This window comes from Cynocephalus volans, chromosome 10 (assembly GCF_027409185.1).
Source record: "Cynocephalus volans isolate mCynVol1 chromosome 10, mCynVol1.pri, whole genome shotgun sequence".
Taxonomy (NCBI): Eukaryota; Metazoa; Chordata; class Mammalia; order Dermoptera; family Cynocephalidae; genus Cynocephalus; species Cynocephalus volans.
Genome location: NC_084469.1, coordinates 51625420 through 51645145, shown reverse-complemented (window position 1 = coordinate 51645145; position 19726 = coordinate 51625420). Strand labels below are relative to the sequence as shown.

The following is a 19726-nucleotide window of genomic DNA, read 5'->3' as shown; positions in this document are numbered from 1 at the left end:
TCATCCTAGACTTAGCTAAATCCTCCTCCTCCTTCAGTATCAGCTCAAATGTCACTCCTGGGGCCATGTCAGATTAGCCTAGCAAATGTTCCACATGACACGTGTTTGTATAGAATGATGATTAATGTCTGTAACCCACGCTAAATTATGAGCTCCAGAGGGTGCAACCTGGTACTCTCTGATCATCCTTTGCCTCTTCCTGAAGTGATCTCCATTTGCGTTCTCCTATCTCACCCTTCCTCAGTCTCTGGGTCTCAGCTCCGATGTTACCTCCCCCAGGAAACACTCCTTGACATCCAGATTGGGTCAGGCACCCACTCTGGGTTCACCCAGCTCACTGGCTCCCCTGTCCCAACTCTATCTACTCTGGATTGTCACTGTCTGGGGATGGATATTTTGCCGCATTGGACTGTGAGCCCCCTGAGGGCAGGTCCTGAGGTCTCTTGGTCACTGCTCCCAGCACTGCCCAGCACAGGCCAGGCACAGAGGAGGACTCAGTAAATGCATGAGGGGTCATCACCACCTGGGACAGCCTCACAGTGGGGAAATGACATGCCCAAGGCCACACAGCAGGTCAGAGGCTTACCAGATATTTGACACAGTTGAGCCTAGAAGCCACATTCTCAACTACACCACTGCCTACCTTCCTCCTGGCTCTTCCTTTCCCAAGGATCCTGCCCAAGCCCTTCCAGACCCACTCTCTCAGGGACTCAGAGTGAGGGACTTACTGTGGGGGGCATGGCCTGGTGCGCTGGGTGCATCCTGGAGGATGACGGGCATCAGAGCCTGGCGGATGGCCGTCTCCCAGCCCCGGGCAGCCTCAGCCCCCTGCCCACTCGGCCCACCTGGGGCCCCGCCAGGGGTCTCGCCCACGAAGTAGGTGGCATTGGCAGTGACAATCTCGAAGCAGTGTGGGTTGGTGCCTGGTGGCACGAGGCTGAAGTTCTGGGCGGACTCCACTGTGAGGATTTCTGACAGTGGAATTTCCTGGCAGGACAGAAGCAACTTAGGTGAGGATGCCAGGTAGACTCTGGGGCTCCCCTGCTTACTCAGAAGGGTATACGGGATCCGGTGTCAGTGGGGATGGGCCTGGTTTCCACAGAGTGGTCAGGAAAGACCTCCTGGCAGAAGCAATGCTGAAGCGAGACCACAGGCCAGTTGACAAAGAGTGGAGGAAACAGCACATACAAAGGCCCTGAGGAGAGGCTTGTTATGCTCAAAGGACGTGCTGTATCCCCGTCACATGGGACACAGCAGGTGTTTGATAAATGTTTGATGAATAAATGAAGGAAAAGAGGCCATGCAGATCATGGGATGTAAGGAGGAACCTGGGCTTTGTCTGAGGGCCCTAGGGAACCTTCAGTGGTTCCTGAGCAGAGGAAGGGCATCCTCTGGCTGTGTGTGGAGGGTAGATGGAGTAGGATGGATTAAGACAGTAGACCGGGGAAAGCTGAGGTGATCCAGGCGAGAGAGAAGGTGTGGGGACCATAGGGCGGGAAACACTGAAAGAGAAAGGAAAAAAGGGAAGGAGGCAGGGGAAGGAAAGAAAGACTGAGGTAGCCAACAAAATCAGGTGATGAGAGGGACATGTGGGGGTGGGGATGGCATTTTAGATAGGGTGGTCTGAGCAAGATGGGAGGGAAAATCCAAGGGAGACGCCCCAGGGCAGGTAGCAGAGAGGAGTTTGGTTTTATTCAAGGGAAAAGGGGAGCCATTGGGGGGTTCTGACGGTTTTCATAAAGACTCCTCTGACTGCTATGTGAAAAAATTACTGCGGTTGCAAGGACAGAAACAAGGACCCACTAGGGAGACTGCTACAACCATTTAGGCAGAGAACTGGCTGGAACACAGTGCTGGCATGGGAGGCGGTGATTTGTACCAATAAATTCGTCGATAAATTAAATATAAATAATGATGACAAGCTTATAATTAGTGGTAGGTTAATACATGCCAGGCCTTAAACTAATTGCCTTACGAGGATTATCTCTGAATTCGCGCAGCAGCCCCGAGGTAAGGACTATTACTTGAGGCAGTTTACCGGTGAGAGACATGAGGCCCACAGTGAAGGAACATGCTCTGGGCTCCCCAGCCGGACGGTGGGGCCGAATCAAACGGATGGCACTTGCTGCTGATGGGTGGGAAGCGGGGAGGCTGGGAGTGGGGAGACGGTGTGAATCGCAGAATTTGGGGAGTAACTGGAGGTAGGAAGAGGGGTAGGGAAGGATGTGGGCAAAGAGGGAAGTCTGGGGGAGCTGGGGGAGGTTGGCCGGCACACCTTGTAGTATCTGTTGGTCGTGTTGTTCTGGAAGAGCGTGATGCACTTGCAGTCCAAGCGCCAATAGTGTCGCTTCCTCTGATGGGAGAGAAGTTTGAGAGAGGGAGGTTGACCGCCAGCTTTTCCTGTCCCGTGGCGCCTCCTGGGGCTCCTGGTGCGTGAAGCACCGCGCTCTTCCCCCAGCCAAGCTCCTCCCCTACCCCCTAGACCCACCCCACTTGGCCCCACCCCCCACCTACTGCCCCTAACTCTGGCTCCGCCCCACCTGGCCCCGCCCCAGCCCACTCACCAGCGTGTCCTTATTGCTGTAATGAACCATCCAACCCTCGCGCAGCGTGGTGCTGGATTTCCGTGTCGTATGCCGCACCGACTGCACCACCCTCATTAGGGGGATGTACCCCAGGGAGCTGCGGAGGGTAAAGGAAGGGGTGAGGATTCGCATGCAGAATATGACCATACTGCATGAGGCTGCAGGGGCCATCTCTGGTCAGCCAGGGAGTTGGGGTGTTTTGGGGGGTTTCTGCCACTTTTTCCCCTTGTAGTTTCCAGATATTCCGTAAGTGAGGAAGGGTACTCGACAGGGCCATGTATGAAGCCAGTTCCGAAAGAGACTGCATAGCAAATTACCTAACCTCTTGGTGCCTCAGTTTCTCCACCCAAAGGAGTTTCTGTGAAGAGCGAAAACCGTTCTAAGGAGTTTAGCATAGTGCCTGGCACATTGTGTAAGTGCTAATTGATATTTAGCCCAGGGATTGTGGAGCCTGCTGTGTGACACTGGGCAAGTGATTCAATGCCTCTGTGCCTCGTCTGTGCAGATGATGTTATTACAGTGAAGACAGGGGCTCTATAGAGATTAAATGACTTGCCCAATTCCAGAACCGACAACCTCTTGATCTCTGTGCTAGGTATGAACCTGAGTGGCCTTGCCCACTTCAGTTTGTGTCTCTGAGACTCAGTGACCTAATGTATGAAATAGGCTGTCCCCCTCCCCAAGTTCCCCAAGGTCCAACTCTGACAGTCTATTATTGTGTTGCTAGACACTCCCAGGAAACACCTGGAGAAAGGGAATCTGAGGTTTCAGCCTGCTCGGGTTGGGTGGCACCGGTATGAACAGCTCTGCATACCCATCCTCTCTCTGACCTTGTCTCCCACCCTCTTCCCATCGCCCTCCCTGCTCCCAGCCACATAGGTCTCCTTGCTGCCCCTTGAACAGGCTTGGTCCCACCTCAGGGCCTTTGCATTTGCTGTTCTCTCTGCAGTTACCAATAGCTGATACCTGGGAGGCGTTCGTTTATTAGCTGTCTCCCCAAAGAGACTGCCAGCTGCATGAGGGCAGAGAGTTCTAACTGTTTTATTCACAGGTGTGTGCTTTGAGTCAGGACACAGCAGGTGCTCATTAAATATTTACTGGTGCACCTGTGGAGTGGCCACTGCTCCTCTCCACCGTGGTGAAGTCTCAGCTTCTCTCCCTTATTAATTGTTGGCTGACAATTAATTAATTGTTGGCTGTAAAGCCCTGAGCCTAAATCTTCTAATCTAGTAATGAGGATAATGATCCTCCTAGGAAGGGTTTAATTTGAGAACAAATGCTTTCATCAATAGGGACCACAGATTTTTTTTGTTTTTAAAAATCACATACCCATTATTAAAGTTTTTTCTTTTTTTGGCAGCTGGCTGGTATGGGGATCTGGAAATGGACCTGTATCACTATACTATGACATTTATTTATATAAGTATTAATAATACTGTATTGATAGTTTTAAAACATATGCCAAAAAAAGCGAAAATATTTAAAGGATGAGAAAACATTTAAATGAAGAGAAATGTGAATTCAAATATCTTCTTCCCATACCCCTGAATGGATCATGTCTCGCCCTCCCCACTTTGGAGGCTCAAGATTAAAATACTGGGATGAATTCTTTTTCATTTTCTGAGCTTAAAAGCCAGCAAGCACTTTACCTGCGTGATCTAACAGAATTCATACAATACCCTGCGATGTACGTGCCATCATTGTCCCTGGAGAAAACTGAGGCACAGAGAAAAGTAACTAGCAATTTATTTATTTATTTTTGTCTTTTTCGTGACTGGCACTCAGCCAGTGAGTGCACCAGCCATCCCTATGTGGGATCCGAACCCGTGGCCTTGGTGTTATCAGCACCGCACTCTCCCGAGTGAGCCACGGGCCGGCTCGTAACTAGCGATTTAGTTGGTGGAGCTGGGATCTAGACGGATGCTCTCAGCCTTCAGTGCCCTGTGCTTGACCCTGCCACCTTTCTGCTTCCTCAATAAATATTCACTCCACACCCATGTATAAAGCACCTGGTATGAGCCAGCCCTGTCCCTAGGCACCTGGAAAGCAGACAAATATCTTGCCTTCAAATATTGAGCTCACATTCTACTGGAGTTGAATAAATACACTCCATTTATAGTTTTAAAATGTGTAATGAAGTAAAAGTGATTATTATTTTTTAGAGCTTCCATGCCAGAAGAAAGTCATTGCCTGTCAAGTCTTTGGGGATATTTTCTGTTCCCCATTTTATAGATGGGGACTCCGAGGCATCGAAAGGGAAAGGAACTTGTTTAAAGCCACACAAGGCAATCAGAGGCCAAAATAGTTGAAAGAAATAGGTATATTCCCTTCTTTTTTAAGATTTTAGTGCTCTCTGATAAGAGATAACATCTATTGAACACTTACTGTATACCAGGCACTGTTTTACGTATTTAATTTGTATTAATTCATTTCATCTTCACAACAATCCTACAAGGTAGGTACTACTTTATGCCCATTTTACTGAGAAAACTGAGGCCCAGAGAGGTTAATTTCTTGACTAAGGCCACACAGCAGCCTGGTTCCACAGTCCATGTTCTTACTCTTTATACTGTCACTCTGCAATATAGACTGTTTCTGGAAGGATCCACAAGAAACTGATCCCAGTTGCTTCCTCCAGGAAGAGGAGCTGGGCGACTAGGAGACAAGAAACAGGGAGGGTTTCACTATACACCTTCTGAATGGGTATATTACCAAAAAGAATATATATCCAAAAAAGAAATACAATATAAGTCAAAACATGCTTCTATTGAAACTTTTTAAAAATGTATTTAAGGAAAAGTAAATAAAATAAAGTTTTGGTGTTTTAAAGGGTTTGCCTCAGGAACTGGGAAAATTTGCAAATATACTGTGATGTCAGCCCATTGAAGACATGGGGAAGTTGAGGCTTGCTGTGGGGAAGAGCCTTCCCCGGGGCCTCCTGCAGGTGCCATGGGTACCTCTGGGCCTTGCCTCCCTCGCCTTCCTCCTCCTCACTGGCGTGGAGCGCGTTCTCCGAGTGGGAACCAGGGATGACACCGGAGTCATCTGACTCATCCATGAGGGCGCTCTTGTCAGCCTCGCTGAAATCAGTGGCCTCCTCCATCGGCACATCTGCGGGACGGGGGCATCAGAGGGGCCTCCGCCCAGTCCTGTCCCCACCCCCTTCCTTCTCAGGGAACCCAGCCCAGCCTCTCACCTCCATTGATAAGCGCCTCTCCCAGACAGTCGTTAGGGACACGGGTGGCACAGCGTTTATGACAGTTAAATTTGCAGTCTGATAGGAAGAAAGGGAACAAGGGTATGGATGGGAGGCAGAAGAGAGGTTACCTGTAAGGGTTGAACTTTGACCCCTAACCCCCAAGGTCAACAGAGTCTGCTTCTACTGTCTGGGTCAGGACATGTGGCTGCACCTTCCTTGGTTGTTCCCCCTTTTGAGCCACAGTTTCCCCAACTATGGGGAGACTAGATTACGTGGGAGGGCTAGACTCAAAGCCCTATGACTCTAAGGTTCTAACACTGTAAGTTTTCACTAACCTGGACTCTTAAAAGTCTAGAGTGTAATAGGTTCTAACATTCTATGACTCTAGACTTTGAACTCTCTAGGGCAGGGTTTCTCACCTTTGGCATTATTAACATTTTGCATTATTAACAATTTCTTGTTGTAGGCGGCTGTTCTGTGCATTGTAGGATGTTTAGCACCATCCTTCACCCCTACCAACCAGACACCAGTAGCACTATCTCAGTGCTCAGTGTGACAAACAAAAATGTCTCCAACCATTGCCAAGCCAAATACCCCTTGGGAGCAAAATGCCCTTGGTTGGGAGTCATTGTTTTACAGTTCTATGATTTCAAAGTTTTCAAGTGATATACATCAAGATTCTAGAGTTTACTGAAAATTTTTTGAAGGTTCTATGATTCTAGATTTCTAAGGCTCCAGACGCTGATGTCCAAGTTTCTAGAATTTTACACATCTACGATTCTATAATTCTGTGATTCTAGACTTCTAAGACTGCTTAATGTCAGTGATTTTAAGTTTTTTATATCTAAACTCTAAAATTTGGCAGTTCTACAGTTCTATGATTCTAGACTTCTATGCCTCTAGAATCTGGTGATTCCAAGGTTCTAGGGTTCTACACTTTTTTTAGTATCTTTGTATTTCTTCTTTTTTTCTACACATCTAAGAATCTAGAATTTGATATCTTTATGATGCTTTAGCTCTAGACTTCTTAGGGTCTAAAAGCTGACTGTTCTAATGAATTCTAGAATTGAATGGTTCTAGGTTTTCATGGATTCAGACTTCTGGTATTCTAGAATTTTATTGTTCAAAATTCTAGAATCCCAGGGCCCTACCAAGCCTGAGGCATAGAGCCAGGGAAGCCAAACCCAGGCACAACCAGATAGCATGCCAGACTCTCAACTTCATTGACACAAGGAGAGGCAACAGCAGAGACCCCCCAAAAAAGGTCCTCTCTCTCCACGAAGCACACTCCAGAGTAGTAGAAGCATCTGACTTATGATAATAGGGGAGGACCTGATCACACCTGTCTCAGTACTGGACAGATCATCTAGGCAACTAACCAACAGAGAAAGAGTTAATCTATCAGATGGAGAGAACAAATCTATGGGTATTGGAGGAGAGAGGGGGAGGGGAGAGGGGGAGGTAGGGAAAGGGCAGAGGTTGGTTAAGGGGCATAAAGAATAAGTATGATTTGTAACAATGAATATGCTAATAAAAATTTTTAAAATCCTTTAAGTCCAGACTTCTAGGATTCTAGGATTCAATGGTTCCATGATTTTATATTTCTAGACTTCTAAGACTCAAATTTGATGCTTCTAGGCTTCTATTATTCTCAAATCCTATGGTTCTAAAATCCTAATGTTCTGAAAATCTGTAACTTCGTAGTTCTAAGATTTATGGTCTAAAGTTCAGTGGCTATTTTAGCTGAATTCTATGATTCTGAAATTCTTGAATCCCATGCTTCTATAGTTCTCTGATTCTAGAATTTTCAGGTTCCACAGTTTTAGAATTCCACAGTAAGTGTTTTATGAATCCAGATTTCTAAGGCTCTAGGATTTCAAGGTTTTAAAGACTGAGGTTCTAGGATTCCAGAATACCAAAGATTCCAGAACGCCAGGATTCACGGCACTCCCTTCTGAGGCCCTATGCTCTTAAGGATCAGAATTCTGAGATTCTTGGGTCCTGTCAGGAGCCCAGATCGGGACGATGGAGGCTGTTTCTGACCCTGTCTGTCCTCCCAGTTGGGACCCCGCTAACCTTTGCACTGCAGGCCCTGGCGGAAGAGGCCCTTGAGGAGTTTCTTGCAAGCCTGGCAAACGGTGGGCCGCGTGTAGCTGTGGATGAGGAAGGTGTGCGGCACTTTGACCTTGGATAGCAGCATCTTGTCCAGCTCAATGGGACGGCCGGTGTAGGATGAGGCAGAAGACGAGGAGGACGACGACGGAGGGCGGCGAGGCAGGAGTTCGGCGGTGCTACGGCTCTATCAGTCAGCCAGAGCAGAAGGGACATCAGTGCATCGTACCCACGCCTGGACCTCCCAACCACCAACCCGCCCGACTTCGCAGTCCCTCACCAGCTCATCAGCCGTGCAGGGCAGTGACTCGGAGGTGCCAAGGCGCACTGAATGGCCACTGGCCAGAGACGTGGATGACAGGCGCCGCTTGCGGGCCCCACTGCAGTTGTTGGGGATGCTGAAGGCACAGCGCTTGTGGTAGTTTAGCCCGCAGCCTATGGGGGGCGCCACAGGGTCAGAGACATAGCCTCTGCCCCTCCCAGGCCCTTCACCCTTTCTTGAAAAGCTGTGCCCTGTGCACCCAGCCCCCACCCTTCCCTGCCCCCTACACCCGCCAGCACAATCCCCTCCAAAAGGCACTAGTCCCCTCGAGTCAAACCTCAGGCCCCGTCCCTCCTCTTAGAACTCTGCCCCTAGTTCTGGCTTGTAGCCCCTCCTCCATCCCAGGTCTGCCCCCCAGACCCTGCAACACGCGCTGCATCCCACCCCTTCCCGCTCCAAGAAGGGACACATCAAGGTCACCTCCATAGCTCCGTCCCAGCACCACCCTTCTATGGTCAGCACCTCCCTTGAGTCCTCCCCCAGACTCCTGTCCACTGCGCTGGAGACACTGGTTCCCCAAAACCGCTCTCGCTTCTAGTTCTGTCCCTCCCTTTTCTGAGGCCCTCTGGGTACCCCTGCCCCAGCCCCAACTTTCCCAGAGAAACCTTCTCTCCCCAGTCACATGCCCCCTCCACCAAAAGTCACCATCATCCCCTCCAGCTCTGTTCACCCCCCAACCCTGTGCCCCTTTCTCCTTTTCTGTAGACTTGGAATACTGAAGATCCCTTAGGGATTAAAGTTGATGGAAAACTACAAAAACCCAGGTCAGGCAGAACTGCTATGGGCCCAGATCCTTTGGGAATAAAAGGCTGGGTCACCCCATCAGGCAGAGAACCATGAGCACGAAGTGCGTGCTGAGGGCAAAGGGAATAGGGATTGGATAGTGGAAGAAGATAACTACACCATGTGACCAGTGGCACAAATGAGGGCTGTAACAGTCATGAGTATTTCTTCCTTCTTTTGTTATGAATGTGTGTGTGCCAAGCATTTTTGTTTTCTTCCCTCTTTTATCCTCTAATCATCTAACATAAAATATTCTTTTTTTTTTTTTTTTTTTTAAAGATGACCAGTAAGGGGATCTTAACCCTTGACTTGGTGTTGTGAGCACCACGCTCACCCAGTGAGCGAACTGGCCATCCGTATATGGGATCCGAACCCGTGGCCTTGGTGTTATCAGCACCTCACTCTCCAGAGTGAGCCACGGGCCGGCCCAAAATATTCTAATAATAGTGAACTTTACATCATGGTATTTAAGTTACAGGATATCGAAGGAGAAAAGTGACATCACCTGAGGACTTGCAGCCTCATCTGGGGAAAGGATTAGCTAGCATGTTCTCCATTGTACTCAGGAGAGTTGCATCACACTAAGCAAAAGTATGACTTTGTTATTCTCTTTATTTTTTAAAATCCTTATCCATAGAGTAATTGGGCTCAGCTCATCGTTTCCTACTGGGCATTCTATATATTTGCTCCAATTTATCTCTGGCGATTCCAAATGATTTCAGGATCGCTCTCTACTCCAGAGTGAAGGATGTTCCTCCGGCCTTTGGGAGCATCTTTCAGAAAGCCTCATGAAATCTGCCTTCTGGTAGCCTGCCTGTTACAGGCTTTCCAGCTTCATCATTTTTCATGGTAGATACTATCTCGGATGCATGCTGTAAAGCTGCAGCGGCAAGCTTGGGGAATACTGTTGGCACTATAAGAAGAGCTTCAGGATGGCAAATGATCTGTGCATACAGGATCCATTTCCCAGTTTTGGCCTTTAACCACTCATACATTTCATGAAATCTTGGAATCCTATTTAGTACTCCCAGTATGAGTAACAAGATAGAGTCAAACTCCTGTCAATGGCAGTAAGTGTAGTCATTTTGGCCTCTCTTGGAACCATCATCTGTGATGCTGGGCCAATTAAGTAAATGCTGAGAACCCAGAATTTGTCACCCGAAGGTTGTACCATGATGAAGTTTACATATGCCCAGACATTGACAGTTGGATATGGTCTATGGATGATAGCACATTTGAATGCATTGAATCGGTTTCTGCAGGCCTGATATTATCCTTAGAGTCCTTAAATAATGCCACAAGTGTATTTAGGGCTGCGTGACACAAGCCTAGTTGATGCTGCAGGACTTTGGATTTCCATATAAGCGTAGCAGCCACGGAGCTGGGGATTCTGTCTTAAACATGATACCCAATGGAATATTTGAGAATATGCTTCCAATAGCAGGGCACACTAAACAAACAACGAAGATACAGGTCATCATCACAGAATGGATGTCCCTCATCTGCTGCGTGTCCTCATAGCCGATGCGGGTGTACGGCCTTCACCTGCGGGTGGAGCCTTGCTCTCAACTGACACTTGAGTTGATCAGAACTGACACTTTCCAGATGAAGAAATTCTCCCTGCGCATAGCAGCTTCAGCTTGTGCCTCAGAAGCATCAATGACAGCAACAGCAGAACTAGAGTCCTTGATGCTTGGGCTGAAACTTGAGACTTCTTGGCTAAAGGAACACTATTTTTTTAAGTCTGATTTAAGGAGATGTGTATGTACTGTTATGGAATGCACGATTGTGTCCCCCCAAAATTCATATGTTAAAGCTCTAATTCTCAATGTGATTATATTTGGAGGTGGGGCATTTATGGAGGTAATTAAGGTTAAAAGAGGCCAAAAGAGCAGGGCACCGATCCAATAGGACTGGTGTCCTTATAAAAGGAAGAGACACCAGAGATCACTGTCTCTCCATTTGCCATGTGAGCATACAGCCAGATGGTGGCCCTCTGCAAGCCAGATAGACTGGCCTCACCAGAAAACAAACCCAGCTGGAACATTAATCTGCGACTTCCAGCCTCCAGAGCTATGAGAAATAAATGTCTGTCTTTTAAGCCACCCAATCTGTGGTATTTTGTTATGGCAGCCCTAGCAAATTAAGACAGGCACCACATTGACACGGGGTAGACTCTGATAGTCAGCTTTATGTGTCAACTTGGGTAGGCTAGCGTCCAGTTATTCAAACACTAATCTAGGTGTTGATGCAAAGGTATTTTGTAGATGTGGGTGAAGTCCATAATAAGTTGACTGTACAGAGGAAGATTATCCTAGATAATCGGGGTGGGCCTGATTCAATCAGTTGAAAGGTTCAAGGGGCTAGCTGATTAGGTCAGTTGGTTAGAGGGGTGTTATAACACCAAGGTCAAGGGTTTGGATCCCTGTAATGGCCAGCCGCCAAAACGCAGAAGAAAGGTTCAAAGAACAGAACTGACACCTTCCAAAGGAAGAAATTCTCCTTGGGGATAGCAGCTTCAGCACGTGCTTCAGAGTTCCAGCCTGCCCTTCTTCACAGGCTGCCCCACAGATTTCGGAGTTGCCTAGCCAGCTTCTACAATCCTGTAAACCTATTACTCGCAACAAATCTCTTAACACCTGTTTCCTACTGGTTCTGTTTCTCTGCTTGATCCTTGACTGGTATAGACCCCGCCCTCTTCCCACAGCTACCTGTCTTCCCCCCCAAGGGTGCCCCTGGGCCCCCTACTTCTTCCCAGCTCCATTTCTTAGGCTCCGCCCCCAGATTTGATCCCCGCCCACGTCCCACCCGTCCTCCCCAAGCTCTGCCGCTGGGCCCTGACCTCGCCCTCCGAGACCCACCTCCTAGGCTCCGCCCCCAGTGCTGAGCCCCGCCCCAGACCCCGCCTCCAACCCCTTAGGTGCTCACCATCGCACTTGAGGCCCTGGCGCACTAAGCCGAAGAGCATCTCCCCGCAGTGGTCGCAGAAGGCAGGCGCTCGGTAAGAGTGCACGGTGAGGGCGTGAGGGCGGATCTGGAAGTCCTCGAAGGTGGCCGAGGCTGCAGGCAGCAGGGAGAGGCAGATGCTTGAGACAGGCGGGACAAAGCTGTTCCAGCCCCCGAGTTCCCAGGTTTCTCACAGTCCTCCCATCTGCCAGGTTTGAGATCTTTCCTTCCTTCATTAATTAACTCACCTGGATTACTCTGCCTGGATTCAAATCCCAGCTCTACTATTAGGCAAAACATCTATATGCCTACGCCAGAGGCTGAGGCAGAGGGGGAAACGGGGAGTTGTTTAATGGCTAGAGAGCTTCAGTTTTGCAAGATGAAAACAGTTCTGGGGATTGATTTCACAACAGTGTGAATGTACTTAACCCTACTGAACTATACACTTAAAAGTGGTTAAGAGGGTAAATTTTATGTTATAGAGGAGTATATTTTGCCGTAATTAAAAATTTAAAAATTAGGGCTAGCCGGTTAGCTCACTTGGGAGAGTGTGTGCTGGTAACATCAAGGTCACAGGTTCAGATTCCTGAACAGGCCAGCCACCAAAAATAAAAGTAAGAAAAAAAATTTTTTTTAATTAAAAATACCAACTAACCAAACACAAAAAAAGTATGGATGCCTGGGTCCCACTCTCATAGTTTCTGATCTAATTGTTCTGGGATAGGGCCTGAGCGTCAAGAGGGGATTCAAAAAACCCTATGTGCCTCAGTTTTATCATCTTTAAAAAGGAAAACTAGGGTTGGCCAGTTAGCTCAGTTTGCTAAGAACTTGATGCTGATAACACCAAGGCCCAGGGTTCGATCCCTGTACCCACCAATCACAAAAAAAAGGAAAACCAACAAATATATATTGCACACTGTTTTAGGTGCTAGGGACACCACATAGAACAAAACAGACAAAATCTCTGCCTGGCCTCTAGTAAGACAGACAGACAAAATAAAATGGATACAGTCAGCCCTCCATATCTGAGGGTTCTGCATCTGCAGATTCAACCAATCAAGGATTGAAAATATTTGAAAAAAATAAAAATAACAATACAGCAATAAAAAATAGCACAAATAAAAAAACTACAGTATAACAACTATTTACATAGCATTTACATTGCATTAGGTATTATAAGTAACCTATAGATGACTTAAAGTACACAGGAGGATGTGCGTATGTTATATGCAAATATTACACCATTTTATATAGGGATCTGAGTATCCGAGGATACCGGGGTCCTGGAACCAATCCCTGAGGATACTGAGGGATGACTGTATTCTTAACAATCACTCAATCTAGCAGTTATTCTGTGCCAGGCACTGCTCTAAGTACTTTAAAATACTAATTTAGCCCTCCTAAGAGCCCTGTGAGGTACGCCATGTTATTATCCCCATTTTCTAGATGAGATTGTAGCACAGATAGGTTAAGCAACTTGCCCAAGGTCACACAGGTAGCAAGTTCTGCGGATTCAAATCCAGGCCAGTGTGGCTCCAGAGTTCATCCTCTTGGCACTATACTTACTGCCTCTCTGAAGATTTTAGGTAATAAAATATACAGTAGGTTAGGAGAAAAAAAGCGAAGCAAGAAAAGAGGGAAGGTGCAAGAGGTACAAATTTAATTTTTTTTTTTTTATTGGTGGTTGGCCAGTATAGGGATCGAACCCTAGACCTTAGTGTTATCATGGAGGTACAATTTTTAATAGGTGGTTGGGAAATGTTCCTTGAGTATTTGACATTAATGCAAAAGCCTGAAAGAGGTAAGGGTATGAGCTGTGCAGGCATCTAGGAAAGAGTATGCCTAGCACCACAACAGTGTCTCCTTACAGGTTCTTTTTTAAAGGTCAATGAATAGACCTATGGAAACTCTTATGAATAGAGTATGTGTCAGTGTCTGACACATAGAAAGTGCTCAATAAGTGTTAGCTATTGTTTTAAAACAGTTTCATTTTGGACTAAGTCTCATTCATCTTTCTCCCTCAAATTTAAGTCTAATATTAAGGCATTTTTCTTAGTATTATGCAACAGAAAGATGAATCTGTTCTATGAGCTGAGCACTGTTTATGCATTCGGGATAAAGCTATGAACAAGAAAGACTTATACCCTGCTTTCAGGGAGCTGACATGTTTGTAGGGAGACAGACAAGAAATATAAACACATAAATAAACAAGGAAATTTCAGACTATGCTAAATGTTCTGAAGACAATAAATATGGAGGAGGGGGTATTCCAGGCAGCAAGAACAGTAAGCGCAAAGGCCCTGAGGTGGGAGGGAGCTTTGCTTGTTCAAGGGAAAGAAGGCAGGCCAGCATGGTCGGAACAGAGAAAGTAAGGACAGCATTAAGAGATGAATTTGGGGAACTGGCAGAGGCCAGATCATAGATGGCCTTGAGGCCATGCTGAGGAGTTTGCATTTTATGTCAAGTATACTGGGGAGCCATGGGAAGATTCTGAGAAGTGAAGTGTCATGATTTGATTTATATGTTTCTGCAGTAGTCTAGGCAGATGTGATAGGGCTTAGAGCAGCGGGGTGATAAGAAATAGATTCAGGATGGATGTTAAAGATAGGACCAGACCAGTAGGTTTGCTGATGGATCCAGTGAGCAAGTGAGAGAAAAAGAGGAGTCAAGGAAGCTCCAAGGTTTGGGGCCCAAGCACCTGGGTGAATGGTGATGTCCTTTACCGAGATGGAGACGACGGCAGGAAGACTAGGTTTAGAAGGGGGAAATTAAGAGTTCTATCTTGGACAGGCCATATCTGAGATGCCCGTTAGATGCCAAGTAAAACTAGGTGAGGGGGAGCTGGCGGGTTAACTCACTTGGTTAGAGCATGGTGCTGATAACACCAAGGTCAAGGGTTCATACCCCCATACTGGCGAGCCACCAAAAACAAAAACAAAAAACAAAATTGTTGGGGAGGCAGCTACATAAACAAAACTCAAGTTAGGGAAGAGACAAGGATAAAGACAAAAATTCAAGAGCGGCCAGCTTATAAGAAGGTATTTAAAGCCTGAATGAGGTCACCAAAGGCATAAATCCAAACTTCTAATCATCATTCATCCATTCAACAAATTTTACTGAGCATTGCAGTATGCAGGAGGGCCAGGGAGTACAGCTATGAATAAGACAGATACCCCACCCCTGTGAAGGACCAAGGGCTATAGACTAGTTTAAGGCATTGACAGCTTGCCCATCTATAAAATGGGAATGGCAAGTGGGTGGACTAGATTCTGGCTGCACATTAGAATCACCTGGGGAGCTTTTATTTTATTTTTGGCAACTGGCTGGTACAGGGATCCATTCAACCCTTGACCTTGGTGTAATCAACACCGAGCTCTGACCAACTGAGCTAACCAGCCAGCCCACCTGGGGAGCTTTTAAAAATGCTGATGCCCAGGTCTCAGGTCACCTTGCAGAGATTCTGATTTTATTTTGCTTTTCAGTGAGAGGAGGCATGAGCATCAGAACATTTTTCACTTTACATTAAAGTATAACATATGTCCAGAAAAGAACACGCATCAGAAGTGCAGAGCTCAGTGAATTTTCAAACTGTAGAACCCGTATCACTAGCATCCTGATGGATAAATGGAAGTTCAAACCAGTCTCCCAAAAGACCCCTCCTGTGCCCACCCAGTCTCCATCTTCCCCAAAGGCACCCACTCTCCTGACTTCTAACACCATAGAGTAATTATATCTGTCTTTGTTCTTCATAAATGGAATCATACAACATATAGTCTAGTGTCTAGCTTCTCCCTCCCAGCATTCTGTTGGGGAGAATCATCCATGTTGCTGTGGATCGCTCATGCTCAGTGCTGTATGAATTACAAAGTGTGAATGCACCACAATACATTTATACATTCAGGAGCTGTAGGTTGTAAAAGCTCCCCGGGTGATTCCAATTGGCAGTGCAGGACAAGAACCACTGGCCTGGAACCACTGGCTTACTTCGAAGAAGCACGTTTCTGAGCCTAATCCTCCACGCCACGCCCTCCTCCAGATGCCCCGCCCCCACTCGAGGCTCCGCCCCTAGGCCGACCACCGCCTCTCACCCGACAGCACCACCTCCACCAGGTCGCCCTCCTGGATGTCTCCAGCCGAGCGCACCAGCTGCAGGAGGTTGGCAGACGTCGGGTCATGTTTGAAGAGCAGGATCTTGTCGTAAAGGCCATAGAAGCCACACTCAGGGAACTGAAGGGAGGGAGAGGGGGATGGCGACGGAAAAGCTCAGAGCTGCCTTCAGCAGCAGACTGGAACCCTCTCGGGGCAGGGCCGGCTGTTTCCCCCGGAAACTCAGAGACCCGCAGCCCGTTGCTTCCTGCCTGCCCCCTTCCAACCCCAGCCCGAGCCGGGCAGGATGCCAGGGCCCCAGGTGTGCTGGGAGGGAACGCCGGCCTAAGTTTGGTGGCTCGACTGGCGAGCTGGGGTGGGAGGGAGAGTGATTCCGGGAGCGTGGACACCTCGAATTTTCTGGAGCTAGGAGGGGAAGGTCCTGAGTGAACATCCCCTCCCCTTACCCACCAGTCCTCCCCCGCCCCCACTTCCTTCCTGGATCTATTGTTGTCCGTGTTACCTGGCTTCAGGCCCAGCGTTGGGGCGGGTTGAGCTCAAAGGAGGGGATTTAGGACGCCAGAGAAATGGGGGCGGGTCGGGGGAGCTAGGGCTCAAGGGAGGGTGCCCCCACCCAATACTCAAAGGACCCAGGTGTCCGGATCCCCAGCTCGGAGCGGGGGGGTTGGGGGGAGAGGTGTCAGGAAATGAAACCTGTAGAACAGAAAGTAAAACTGCCCAGGTGGGGCCTCGGGAAGGGGCCCTACCACACCTGGATCAAGAGGGCAGAAAAATAAAACAGGGGTGAGGGGGCAGGGATTTGAGCATTGGATAAAGAATTTCACCCAGGGGACAATCTGACTCCCCACACCCCCCAGCCTGGCTTCTCATGAAGCAGGCTTCTCATGGAGCTGGGTTTGCTAGATTTGGAGGTTTGGTGGTAGGCAAAGCCCTATCTGTCCACAGAAGACCAGGACCACCTTGGCCCTGACTGCCTGGGAGTTCTTTATCTAAGCTTCAGTTTCTTTGTCTGTAAAATGGGGGAGTTGGCCCAGTTCCCGATGTTTCTCTGAAGCCCAAAGGATTCATTTCCAAGAGTCTGAGAGATTCTGGAATTTGGATATTTTTGGATTCCAATATGCTCACATTATAGAATTACATATTCTAGGTTCCAACATATATTATCATTATACATTTTAAGGTTTTGACAACCTAGATTAGCAGTAATCTAATATTTTAATGTTCTAGGAGTCTGACAAACTAGGATTCTAATATTTGAGTATCCTAGCACTAAAGGATTTCAAAACCCAGCATTCCAAAATTCTAACATTTTAACACTTTAGGATTACAATATTTTCAATGTTTAGTATTTCAGCCTAGGATTGTAATATTTGAACACTTTAACATCAGAGGAATGAATTACCTAGGATGCATATTCCAACAATTTATGGATCTAATATTGGAACATTTTTACAGTCTGGTACTCCGACAACATAGAATGCTAACATTTAGCATTCTAGGATTCAGGCATCGAGTTCCACCTGGTTCCCTCTTGCCAGGACTCCCAGACCCCCACCCTGGGGACCCTGGTATCTAAAGCTAAGGGTAGGCTGGGGACACTGTGATTAGGAGAGAGGACAGAGTTCGCAGAGCCTCTGAAGAGGCAGAAGAGGTGCCTGCCCTCTACATCAGTCTCAGGCCTGGGGGAGGGCAGGGATTGGCTCTGAGACCTCACTTGCCCCTGGCAGCTAGCACAGGCACCCACATGCACATGTCACCCGATCGCTGTGGCCAGCCCAGCTTCAATTTCTACTGTTTCCACCAAATAGGGGGCCCTGGATTGGGCCTGGAAGTTGAGGTGCCCTCACATCTGCTGCCCCGACCTGCCCCTTCCTCCTGACTCTACACCTGGCCGGCCCCTCCCTTCCTCCCTGCCGGCTGCAGAAAACAACAACATGCAGGGACATGCAATTTGGGGAGGCTTCTGGGGCACCCCACCCCTGCCCAGTCCTCCCTTCAAACAGGTGGTACAGTGAGGAGGCACTTGGGGGCTACTGCCCCTCCTCACTCCCCTCTGTTGCCCAAAGGTCGGCTCCCCTCCGTCTCCCCTGCTCCAGGCCCCAAGCCTCCTCTGCCAGCGTCCTCATCCTACCGACCTCGCCCCAAGCAGGATAGGGGGAGACGCACGCCCTCACCTTCTGGTCCACGATGGAACAAGCCAGCTGCTTCACATGGGCCAGCTCGGAAGCGGCGGGCAACAACACGAACTCTCGGGTCAGCCCGATCTGGATGTGGAAGGAGACCCCGGGGCCCGGGGCCTGGACCTGGGGCAACAGCGGTGGCGGCGACTGCAGCTCCAAGCCGCCGGGGGGAGGAGGAGACCCCGGCCCTGGAGAGCAGGGGAGCCCGGCGGAATAGGCGGGGGCGGCGGCCATGGGGACTGGCCCAAGACCGGCCGCCCGGCGCCCACCCGGGATCCGGCTGGGGAAGCCCGGGGAGCCCGGGTCCTAGGTCCGAGGGATCTCGTGAGCTGGTGGTAGGAGTGCGGGGATCCAAGAAGAGAAATCTGGCAGGTTGAGGAGACCCGAGGATGGCGGGATCCTGGGAAGTTAAAGAAAAGGACCAGTGGATCAGATGCCCGGAAGCAAGGGATCACAGAAGATCAGAAAGGAGAAAAGTCGTGGTTTGGGAATACAGCGACTGAGAGACTCCAAGAAATCAGAGAGGAAAATCTAGTCGGTCGGGGTCCAGAGGATCAGGAGAGCCCGCGATCCCAAGGCCCCTTGGAGAGAGAAGGGATTGAGAAGGGAGCAGGAGGGAATCCCAGAATCCAGTGGCTCTAAGAGGATCCCACTAAGAAGTGGGCCTGAGGGATTCAACAGACGTTAGGAGTGGAGGGCAGGAGTCTGAGCCGGGGATAGAGTGAATCCCAGGGATCCGACCGACCCAGGGATGGGCAAAGGGGTCCCGAGGGCCGAGGAGGAAAAGAGGAAATCTCACGGGTCGTGGAAGTTGGAGAAAAGTTCGGTCGGGGGCGGCGGGGAAGGGGGCGTTACCGGCGGCGGGGTGGGAGGGTGGGGACAAGGAAGGGTCGCCCCGCGCCAGTAGCTCTTTTCCCCCCTCCAAAGTTTAAGTCGGCGGCCGCGGCCCAGGAGGAAGTGTCCGGAGGGAGCGATGGCGCAGTCGGCCAATCGGCATGGGCCTCGGTGACGCCAGGGAGGGGCGGAGCCTATCATGGGCTAGGGGCGGAAGGAGAGGGCGGGCCCGGCGCCTCTGAGTTGGGGGCGGGACCTCCCTAGCCCGGGTCGGGGGGCGAGGATGGGGTGGGAGATGGGGGCAGGACTGATTCCTAGCCCCCACGCACCCAAGTCTGGAAAGCTAACTTTTCCCAGAGCTGGACGGGGAGGGGCAAGCTACCCATAGCCCCACCACAGGTCGCGGGGACCGGAGCTAGGAGGCGCTTGGCCCTTTAAGGAGAGGAGCCGTCTTGGCTGGCCTGCATCCGGTGCCCACCGCAGGGGAAGGGGAGAGAAATAGGATGTCGGGCTTCTCTTCCCAGAGTGGCCCCAGCCTCACCCCAGTCCAGGGGAAGGTGTGCTGCAGAGCATTCCCAGCCCATTACATATGGGGGGAAGACCTAGGCCTCCAGGTGAGCAGGAGGGCCTGGCCTCAGGTCTGTCTCCAGCGACCCTG

The 19726-nt window shown here is 49.3% G+C and overlaps 1 protein-coding gene across 2 annotated transcripts in view; it reads right to left on the bottom strand.

Moving 5' to 3' along the window:
- The window catches only part of PRKD2 (protein kinase D2), a 32272-nt gene extending 13092 nt beyond the window's left edge, over positions 1 to 19180 (bottom strand). Inside the window, exons 1-11 of one of the 2 annotated variants that reach the window (XM_063110503.1) lie at positions 19090 to 19180; positions 18229 to 18634; positions 16036 to 16174; positions 11930 to 12061; positions 8177 to 8331; positions 7861 to 8083; positions 5782 to 5859; positions 5543 to 5696; positions 2565 to 2682; positions 2276 to 2353; positions 729 to 987 (exon numbers count right to left, since the gene is read on the bottom strand). In XM_063110503.1, coding sequence (XP_062966573.1) covers positions 729 to 987; positions 2276 to 2353; positions 2565 to 2682; positions 5543 to 5696; positions 5782 to 5859; positions 7861 to 8083; positions 8177 to 8331; positions 11930 to 12061; positions 16036 to 16174; positions 18229 to 18468 — 1576 coding nt within the window. In that variant the 5' untranslated portion in view covers positions 18469 to 18634; positions 19090 to 19180. Of the gene's footprint in view, positions 1 to 728; positions 988 to 2275; positions 2354 to 2564; positions 2683 to 5542; positions 5697 to 5781; positions 5860 to 7860; positions 8084 to 8176; positions 8332 to 11929; positions 12062 to 16035; positions 16175 to 18228; positions 18635 to 19033; positions 19063 to 19089 lie in introns of those variants that run through there. The other variant, XM_063110504.1, reaches the window with a different exon arrangement.
- Positions 19181 to 19726: the final 546 nt, after the last annotated feature.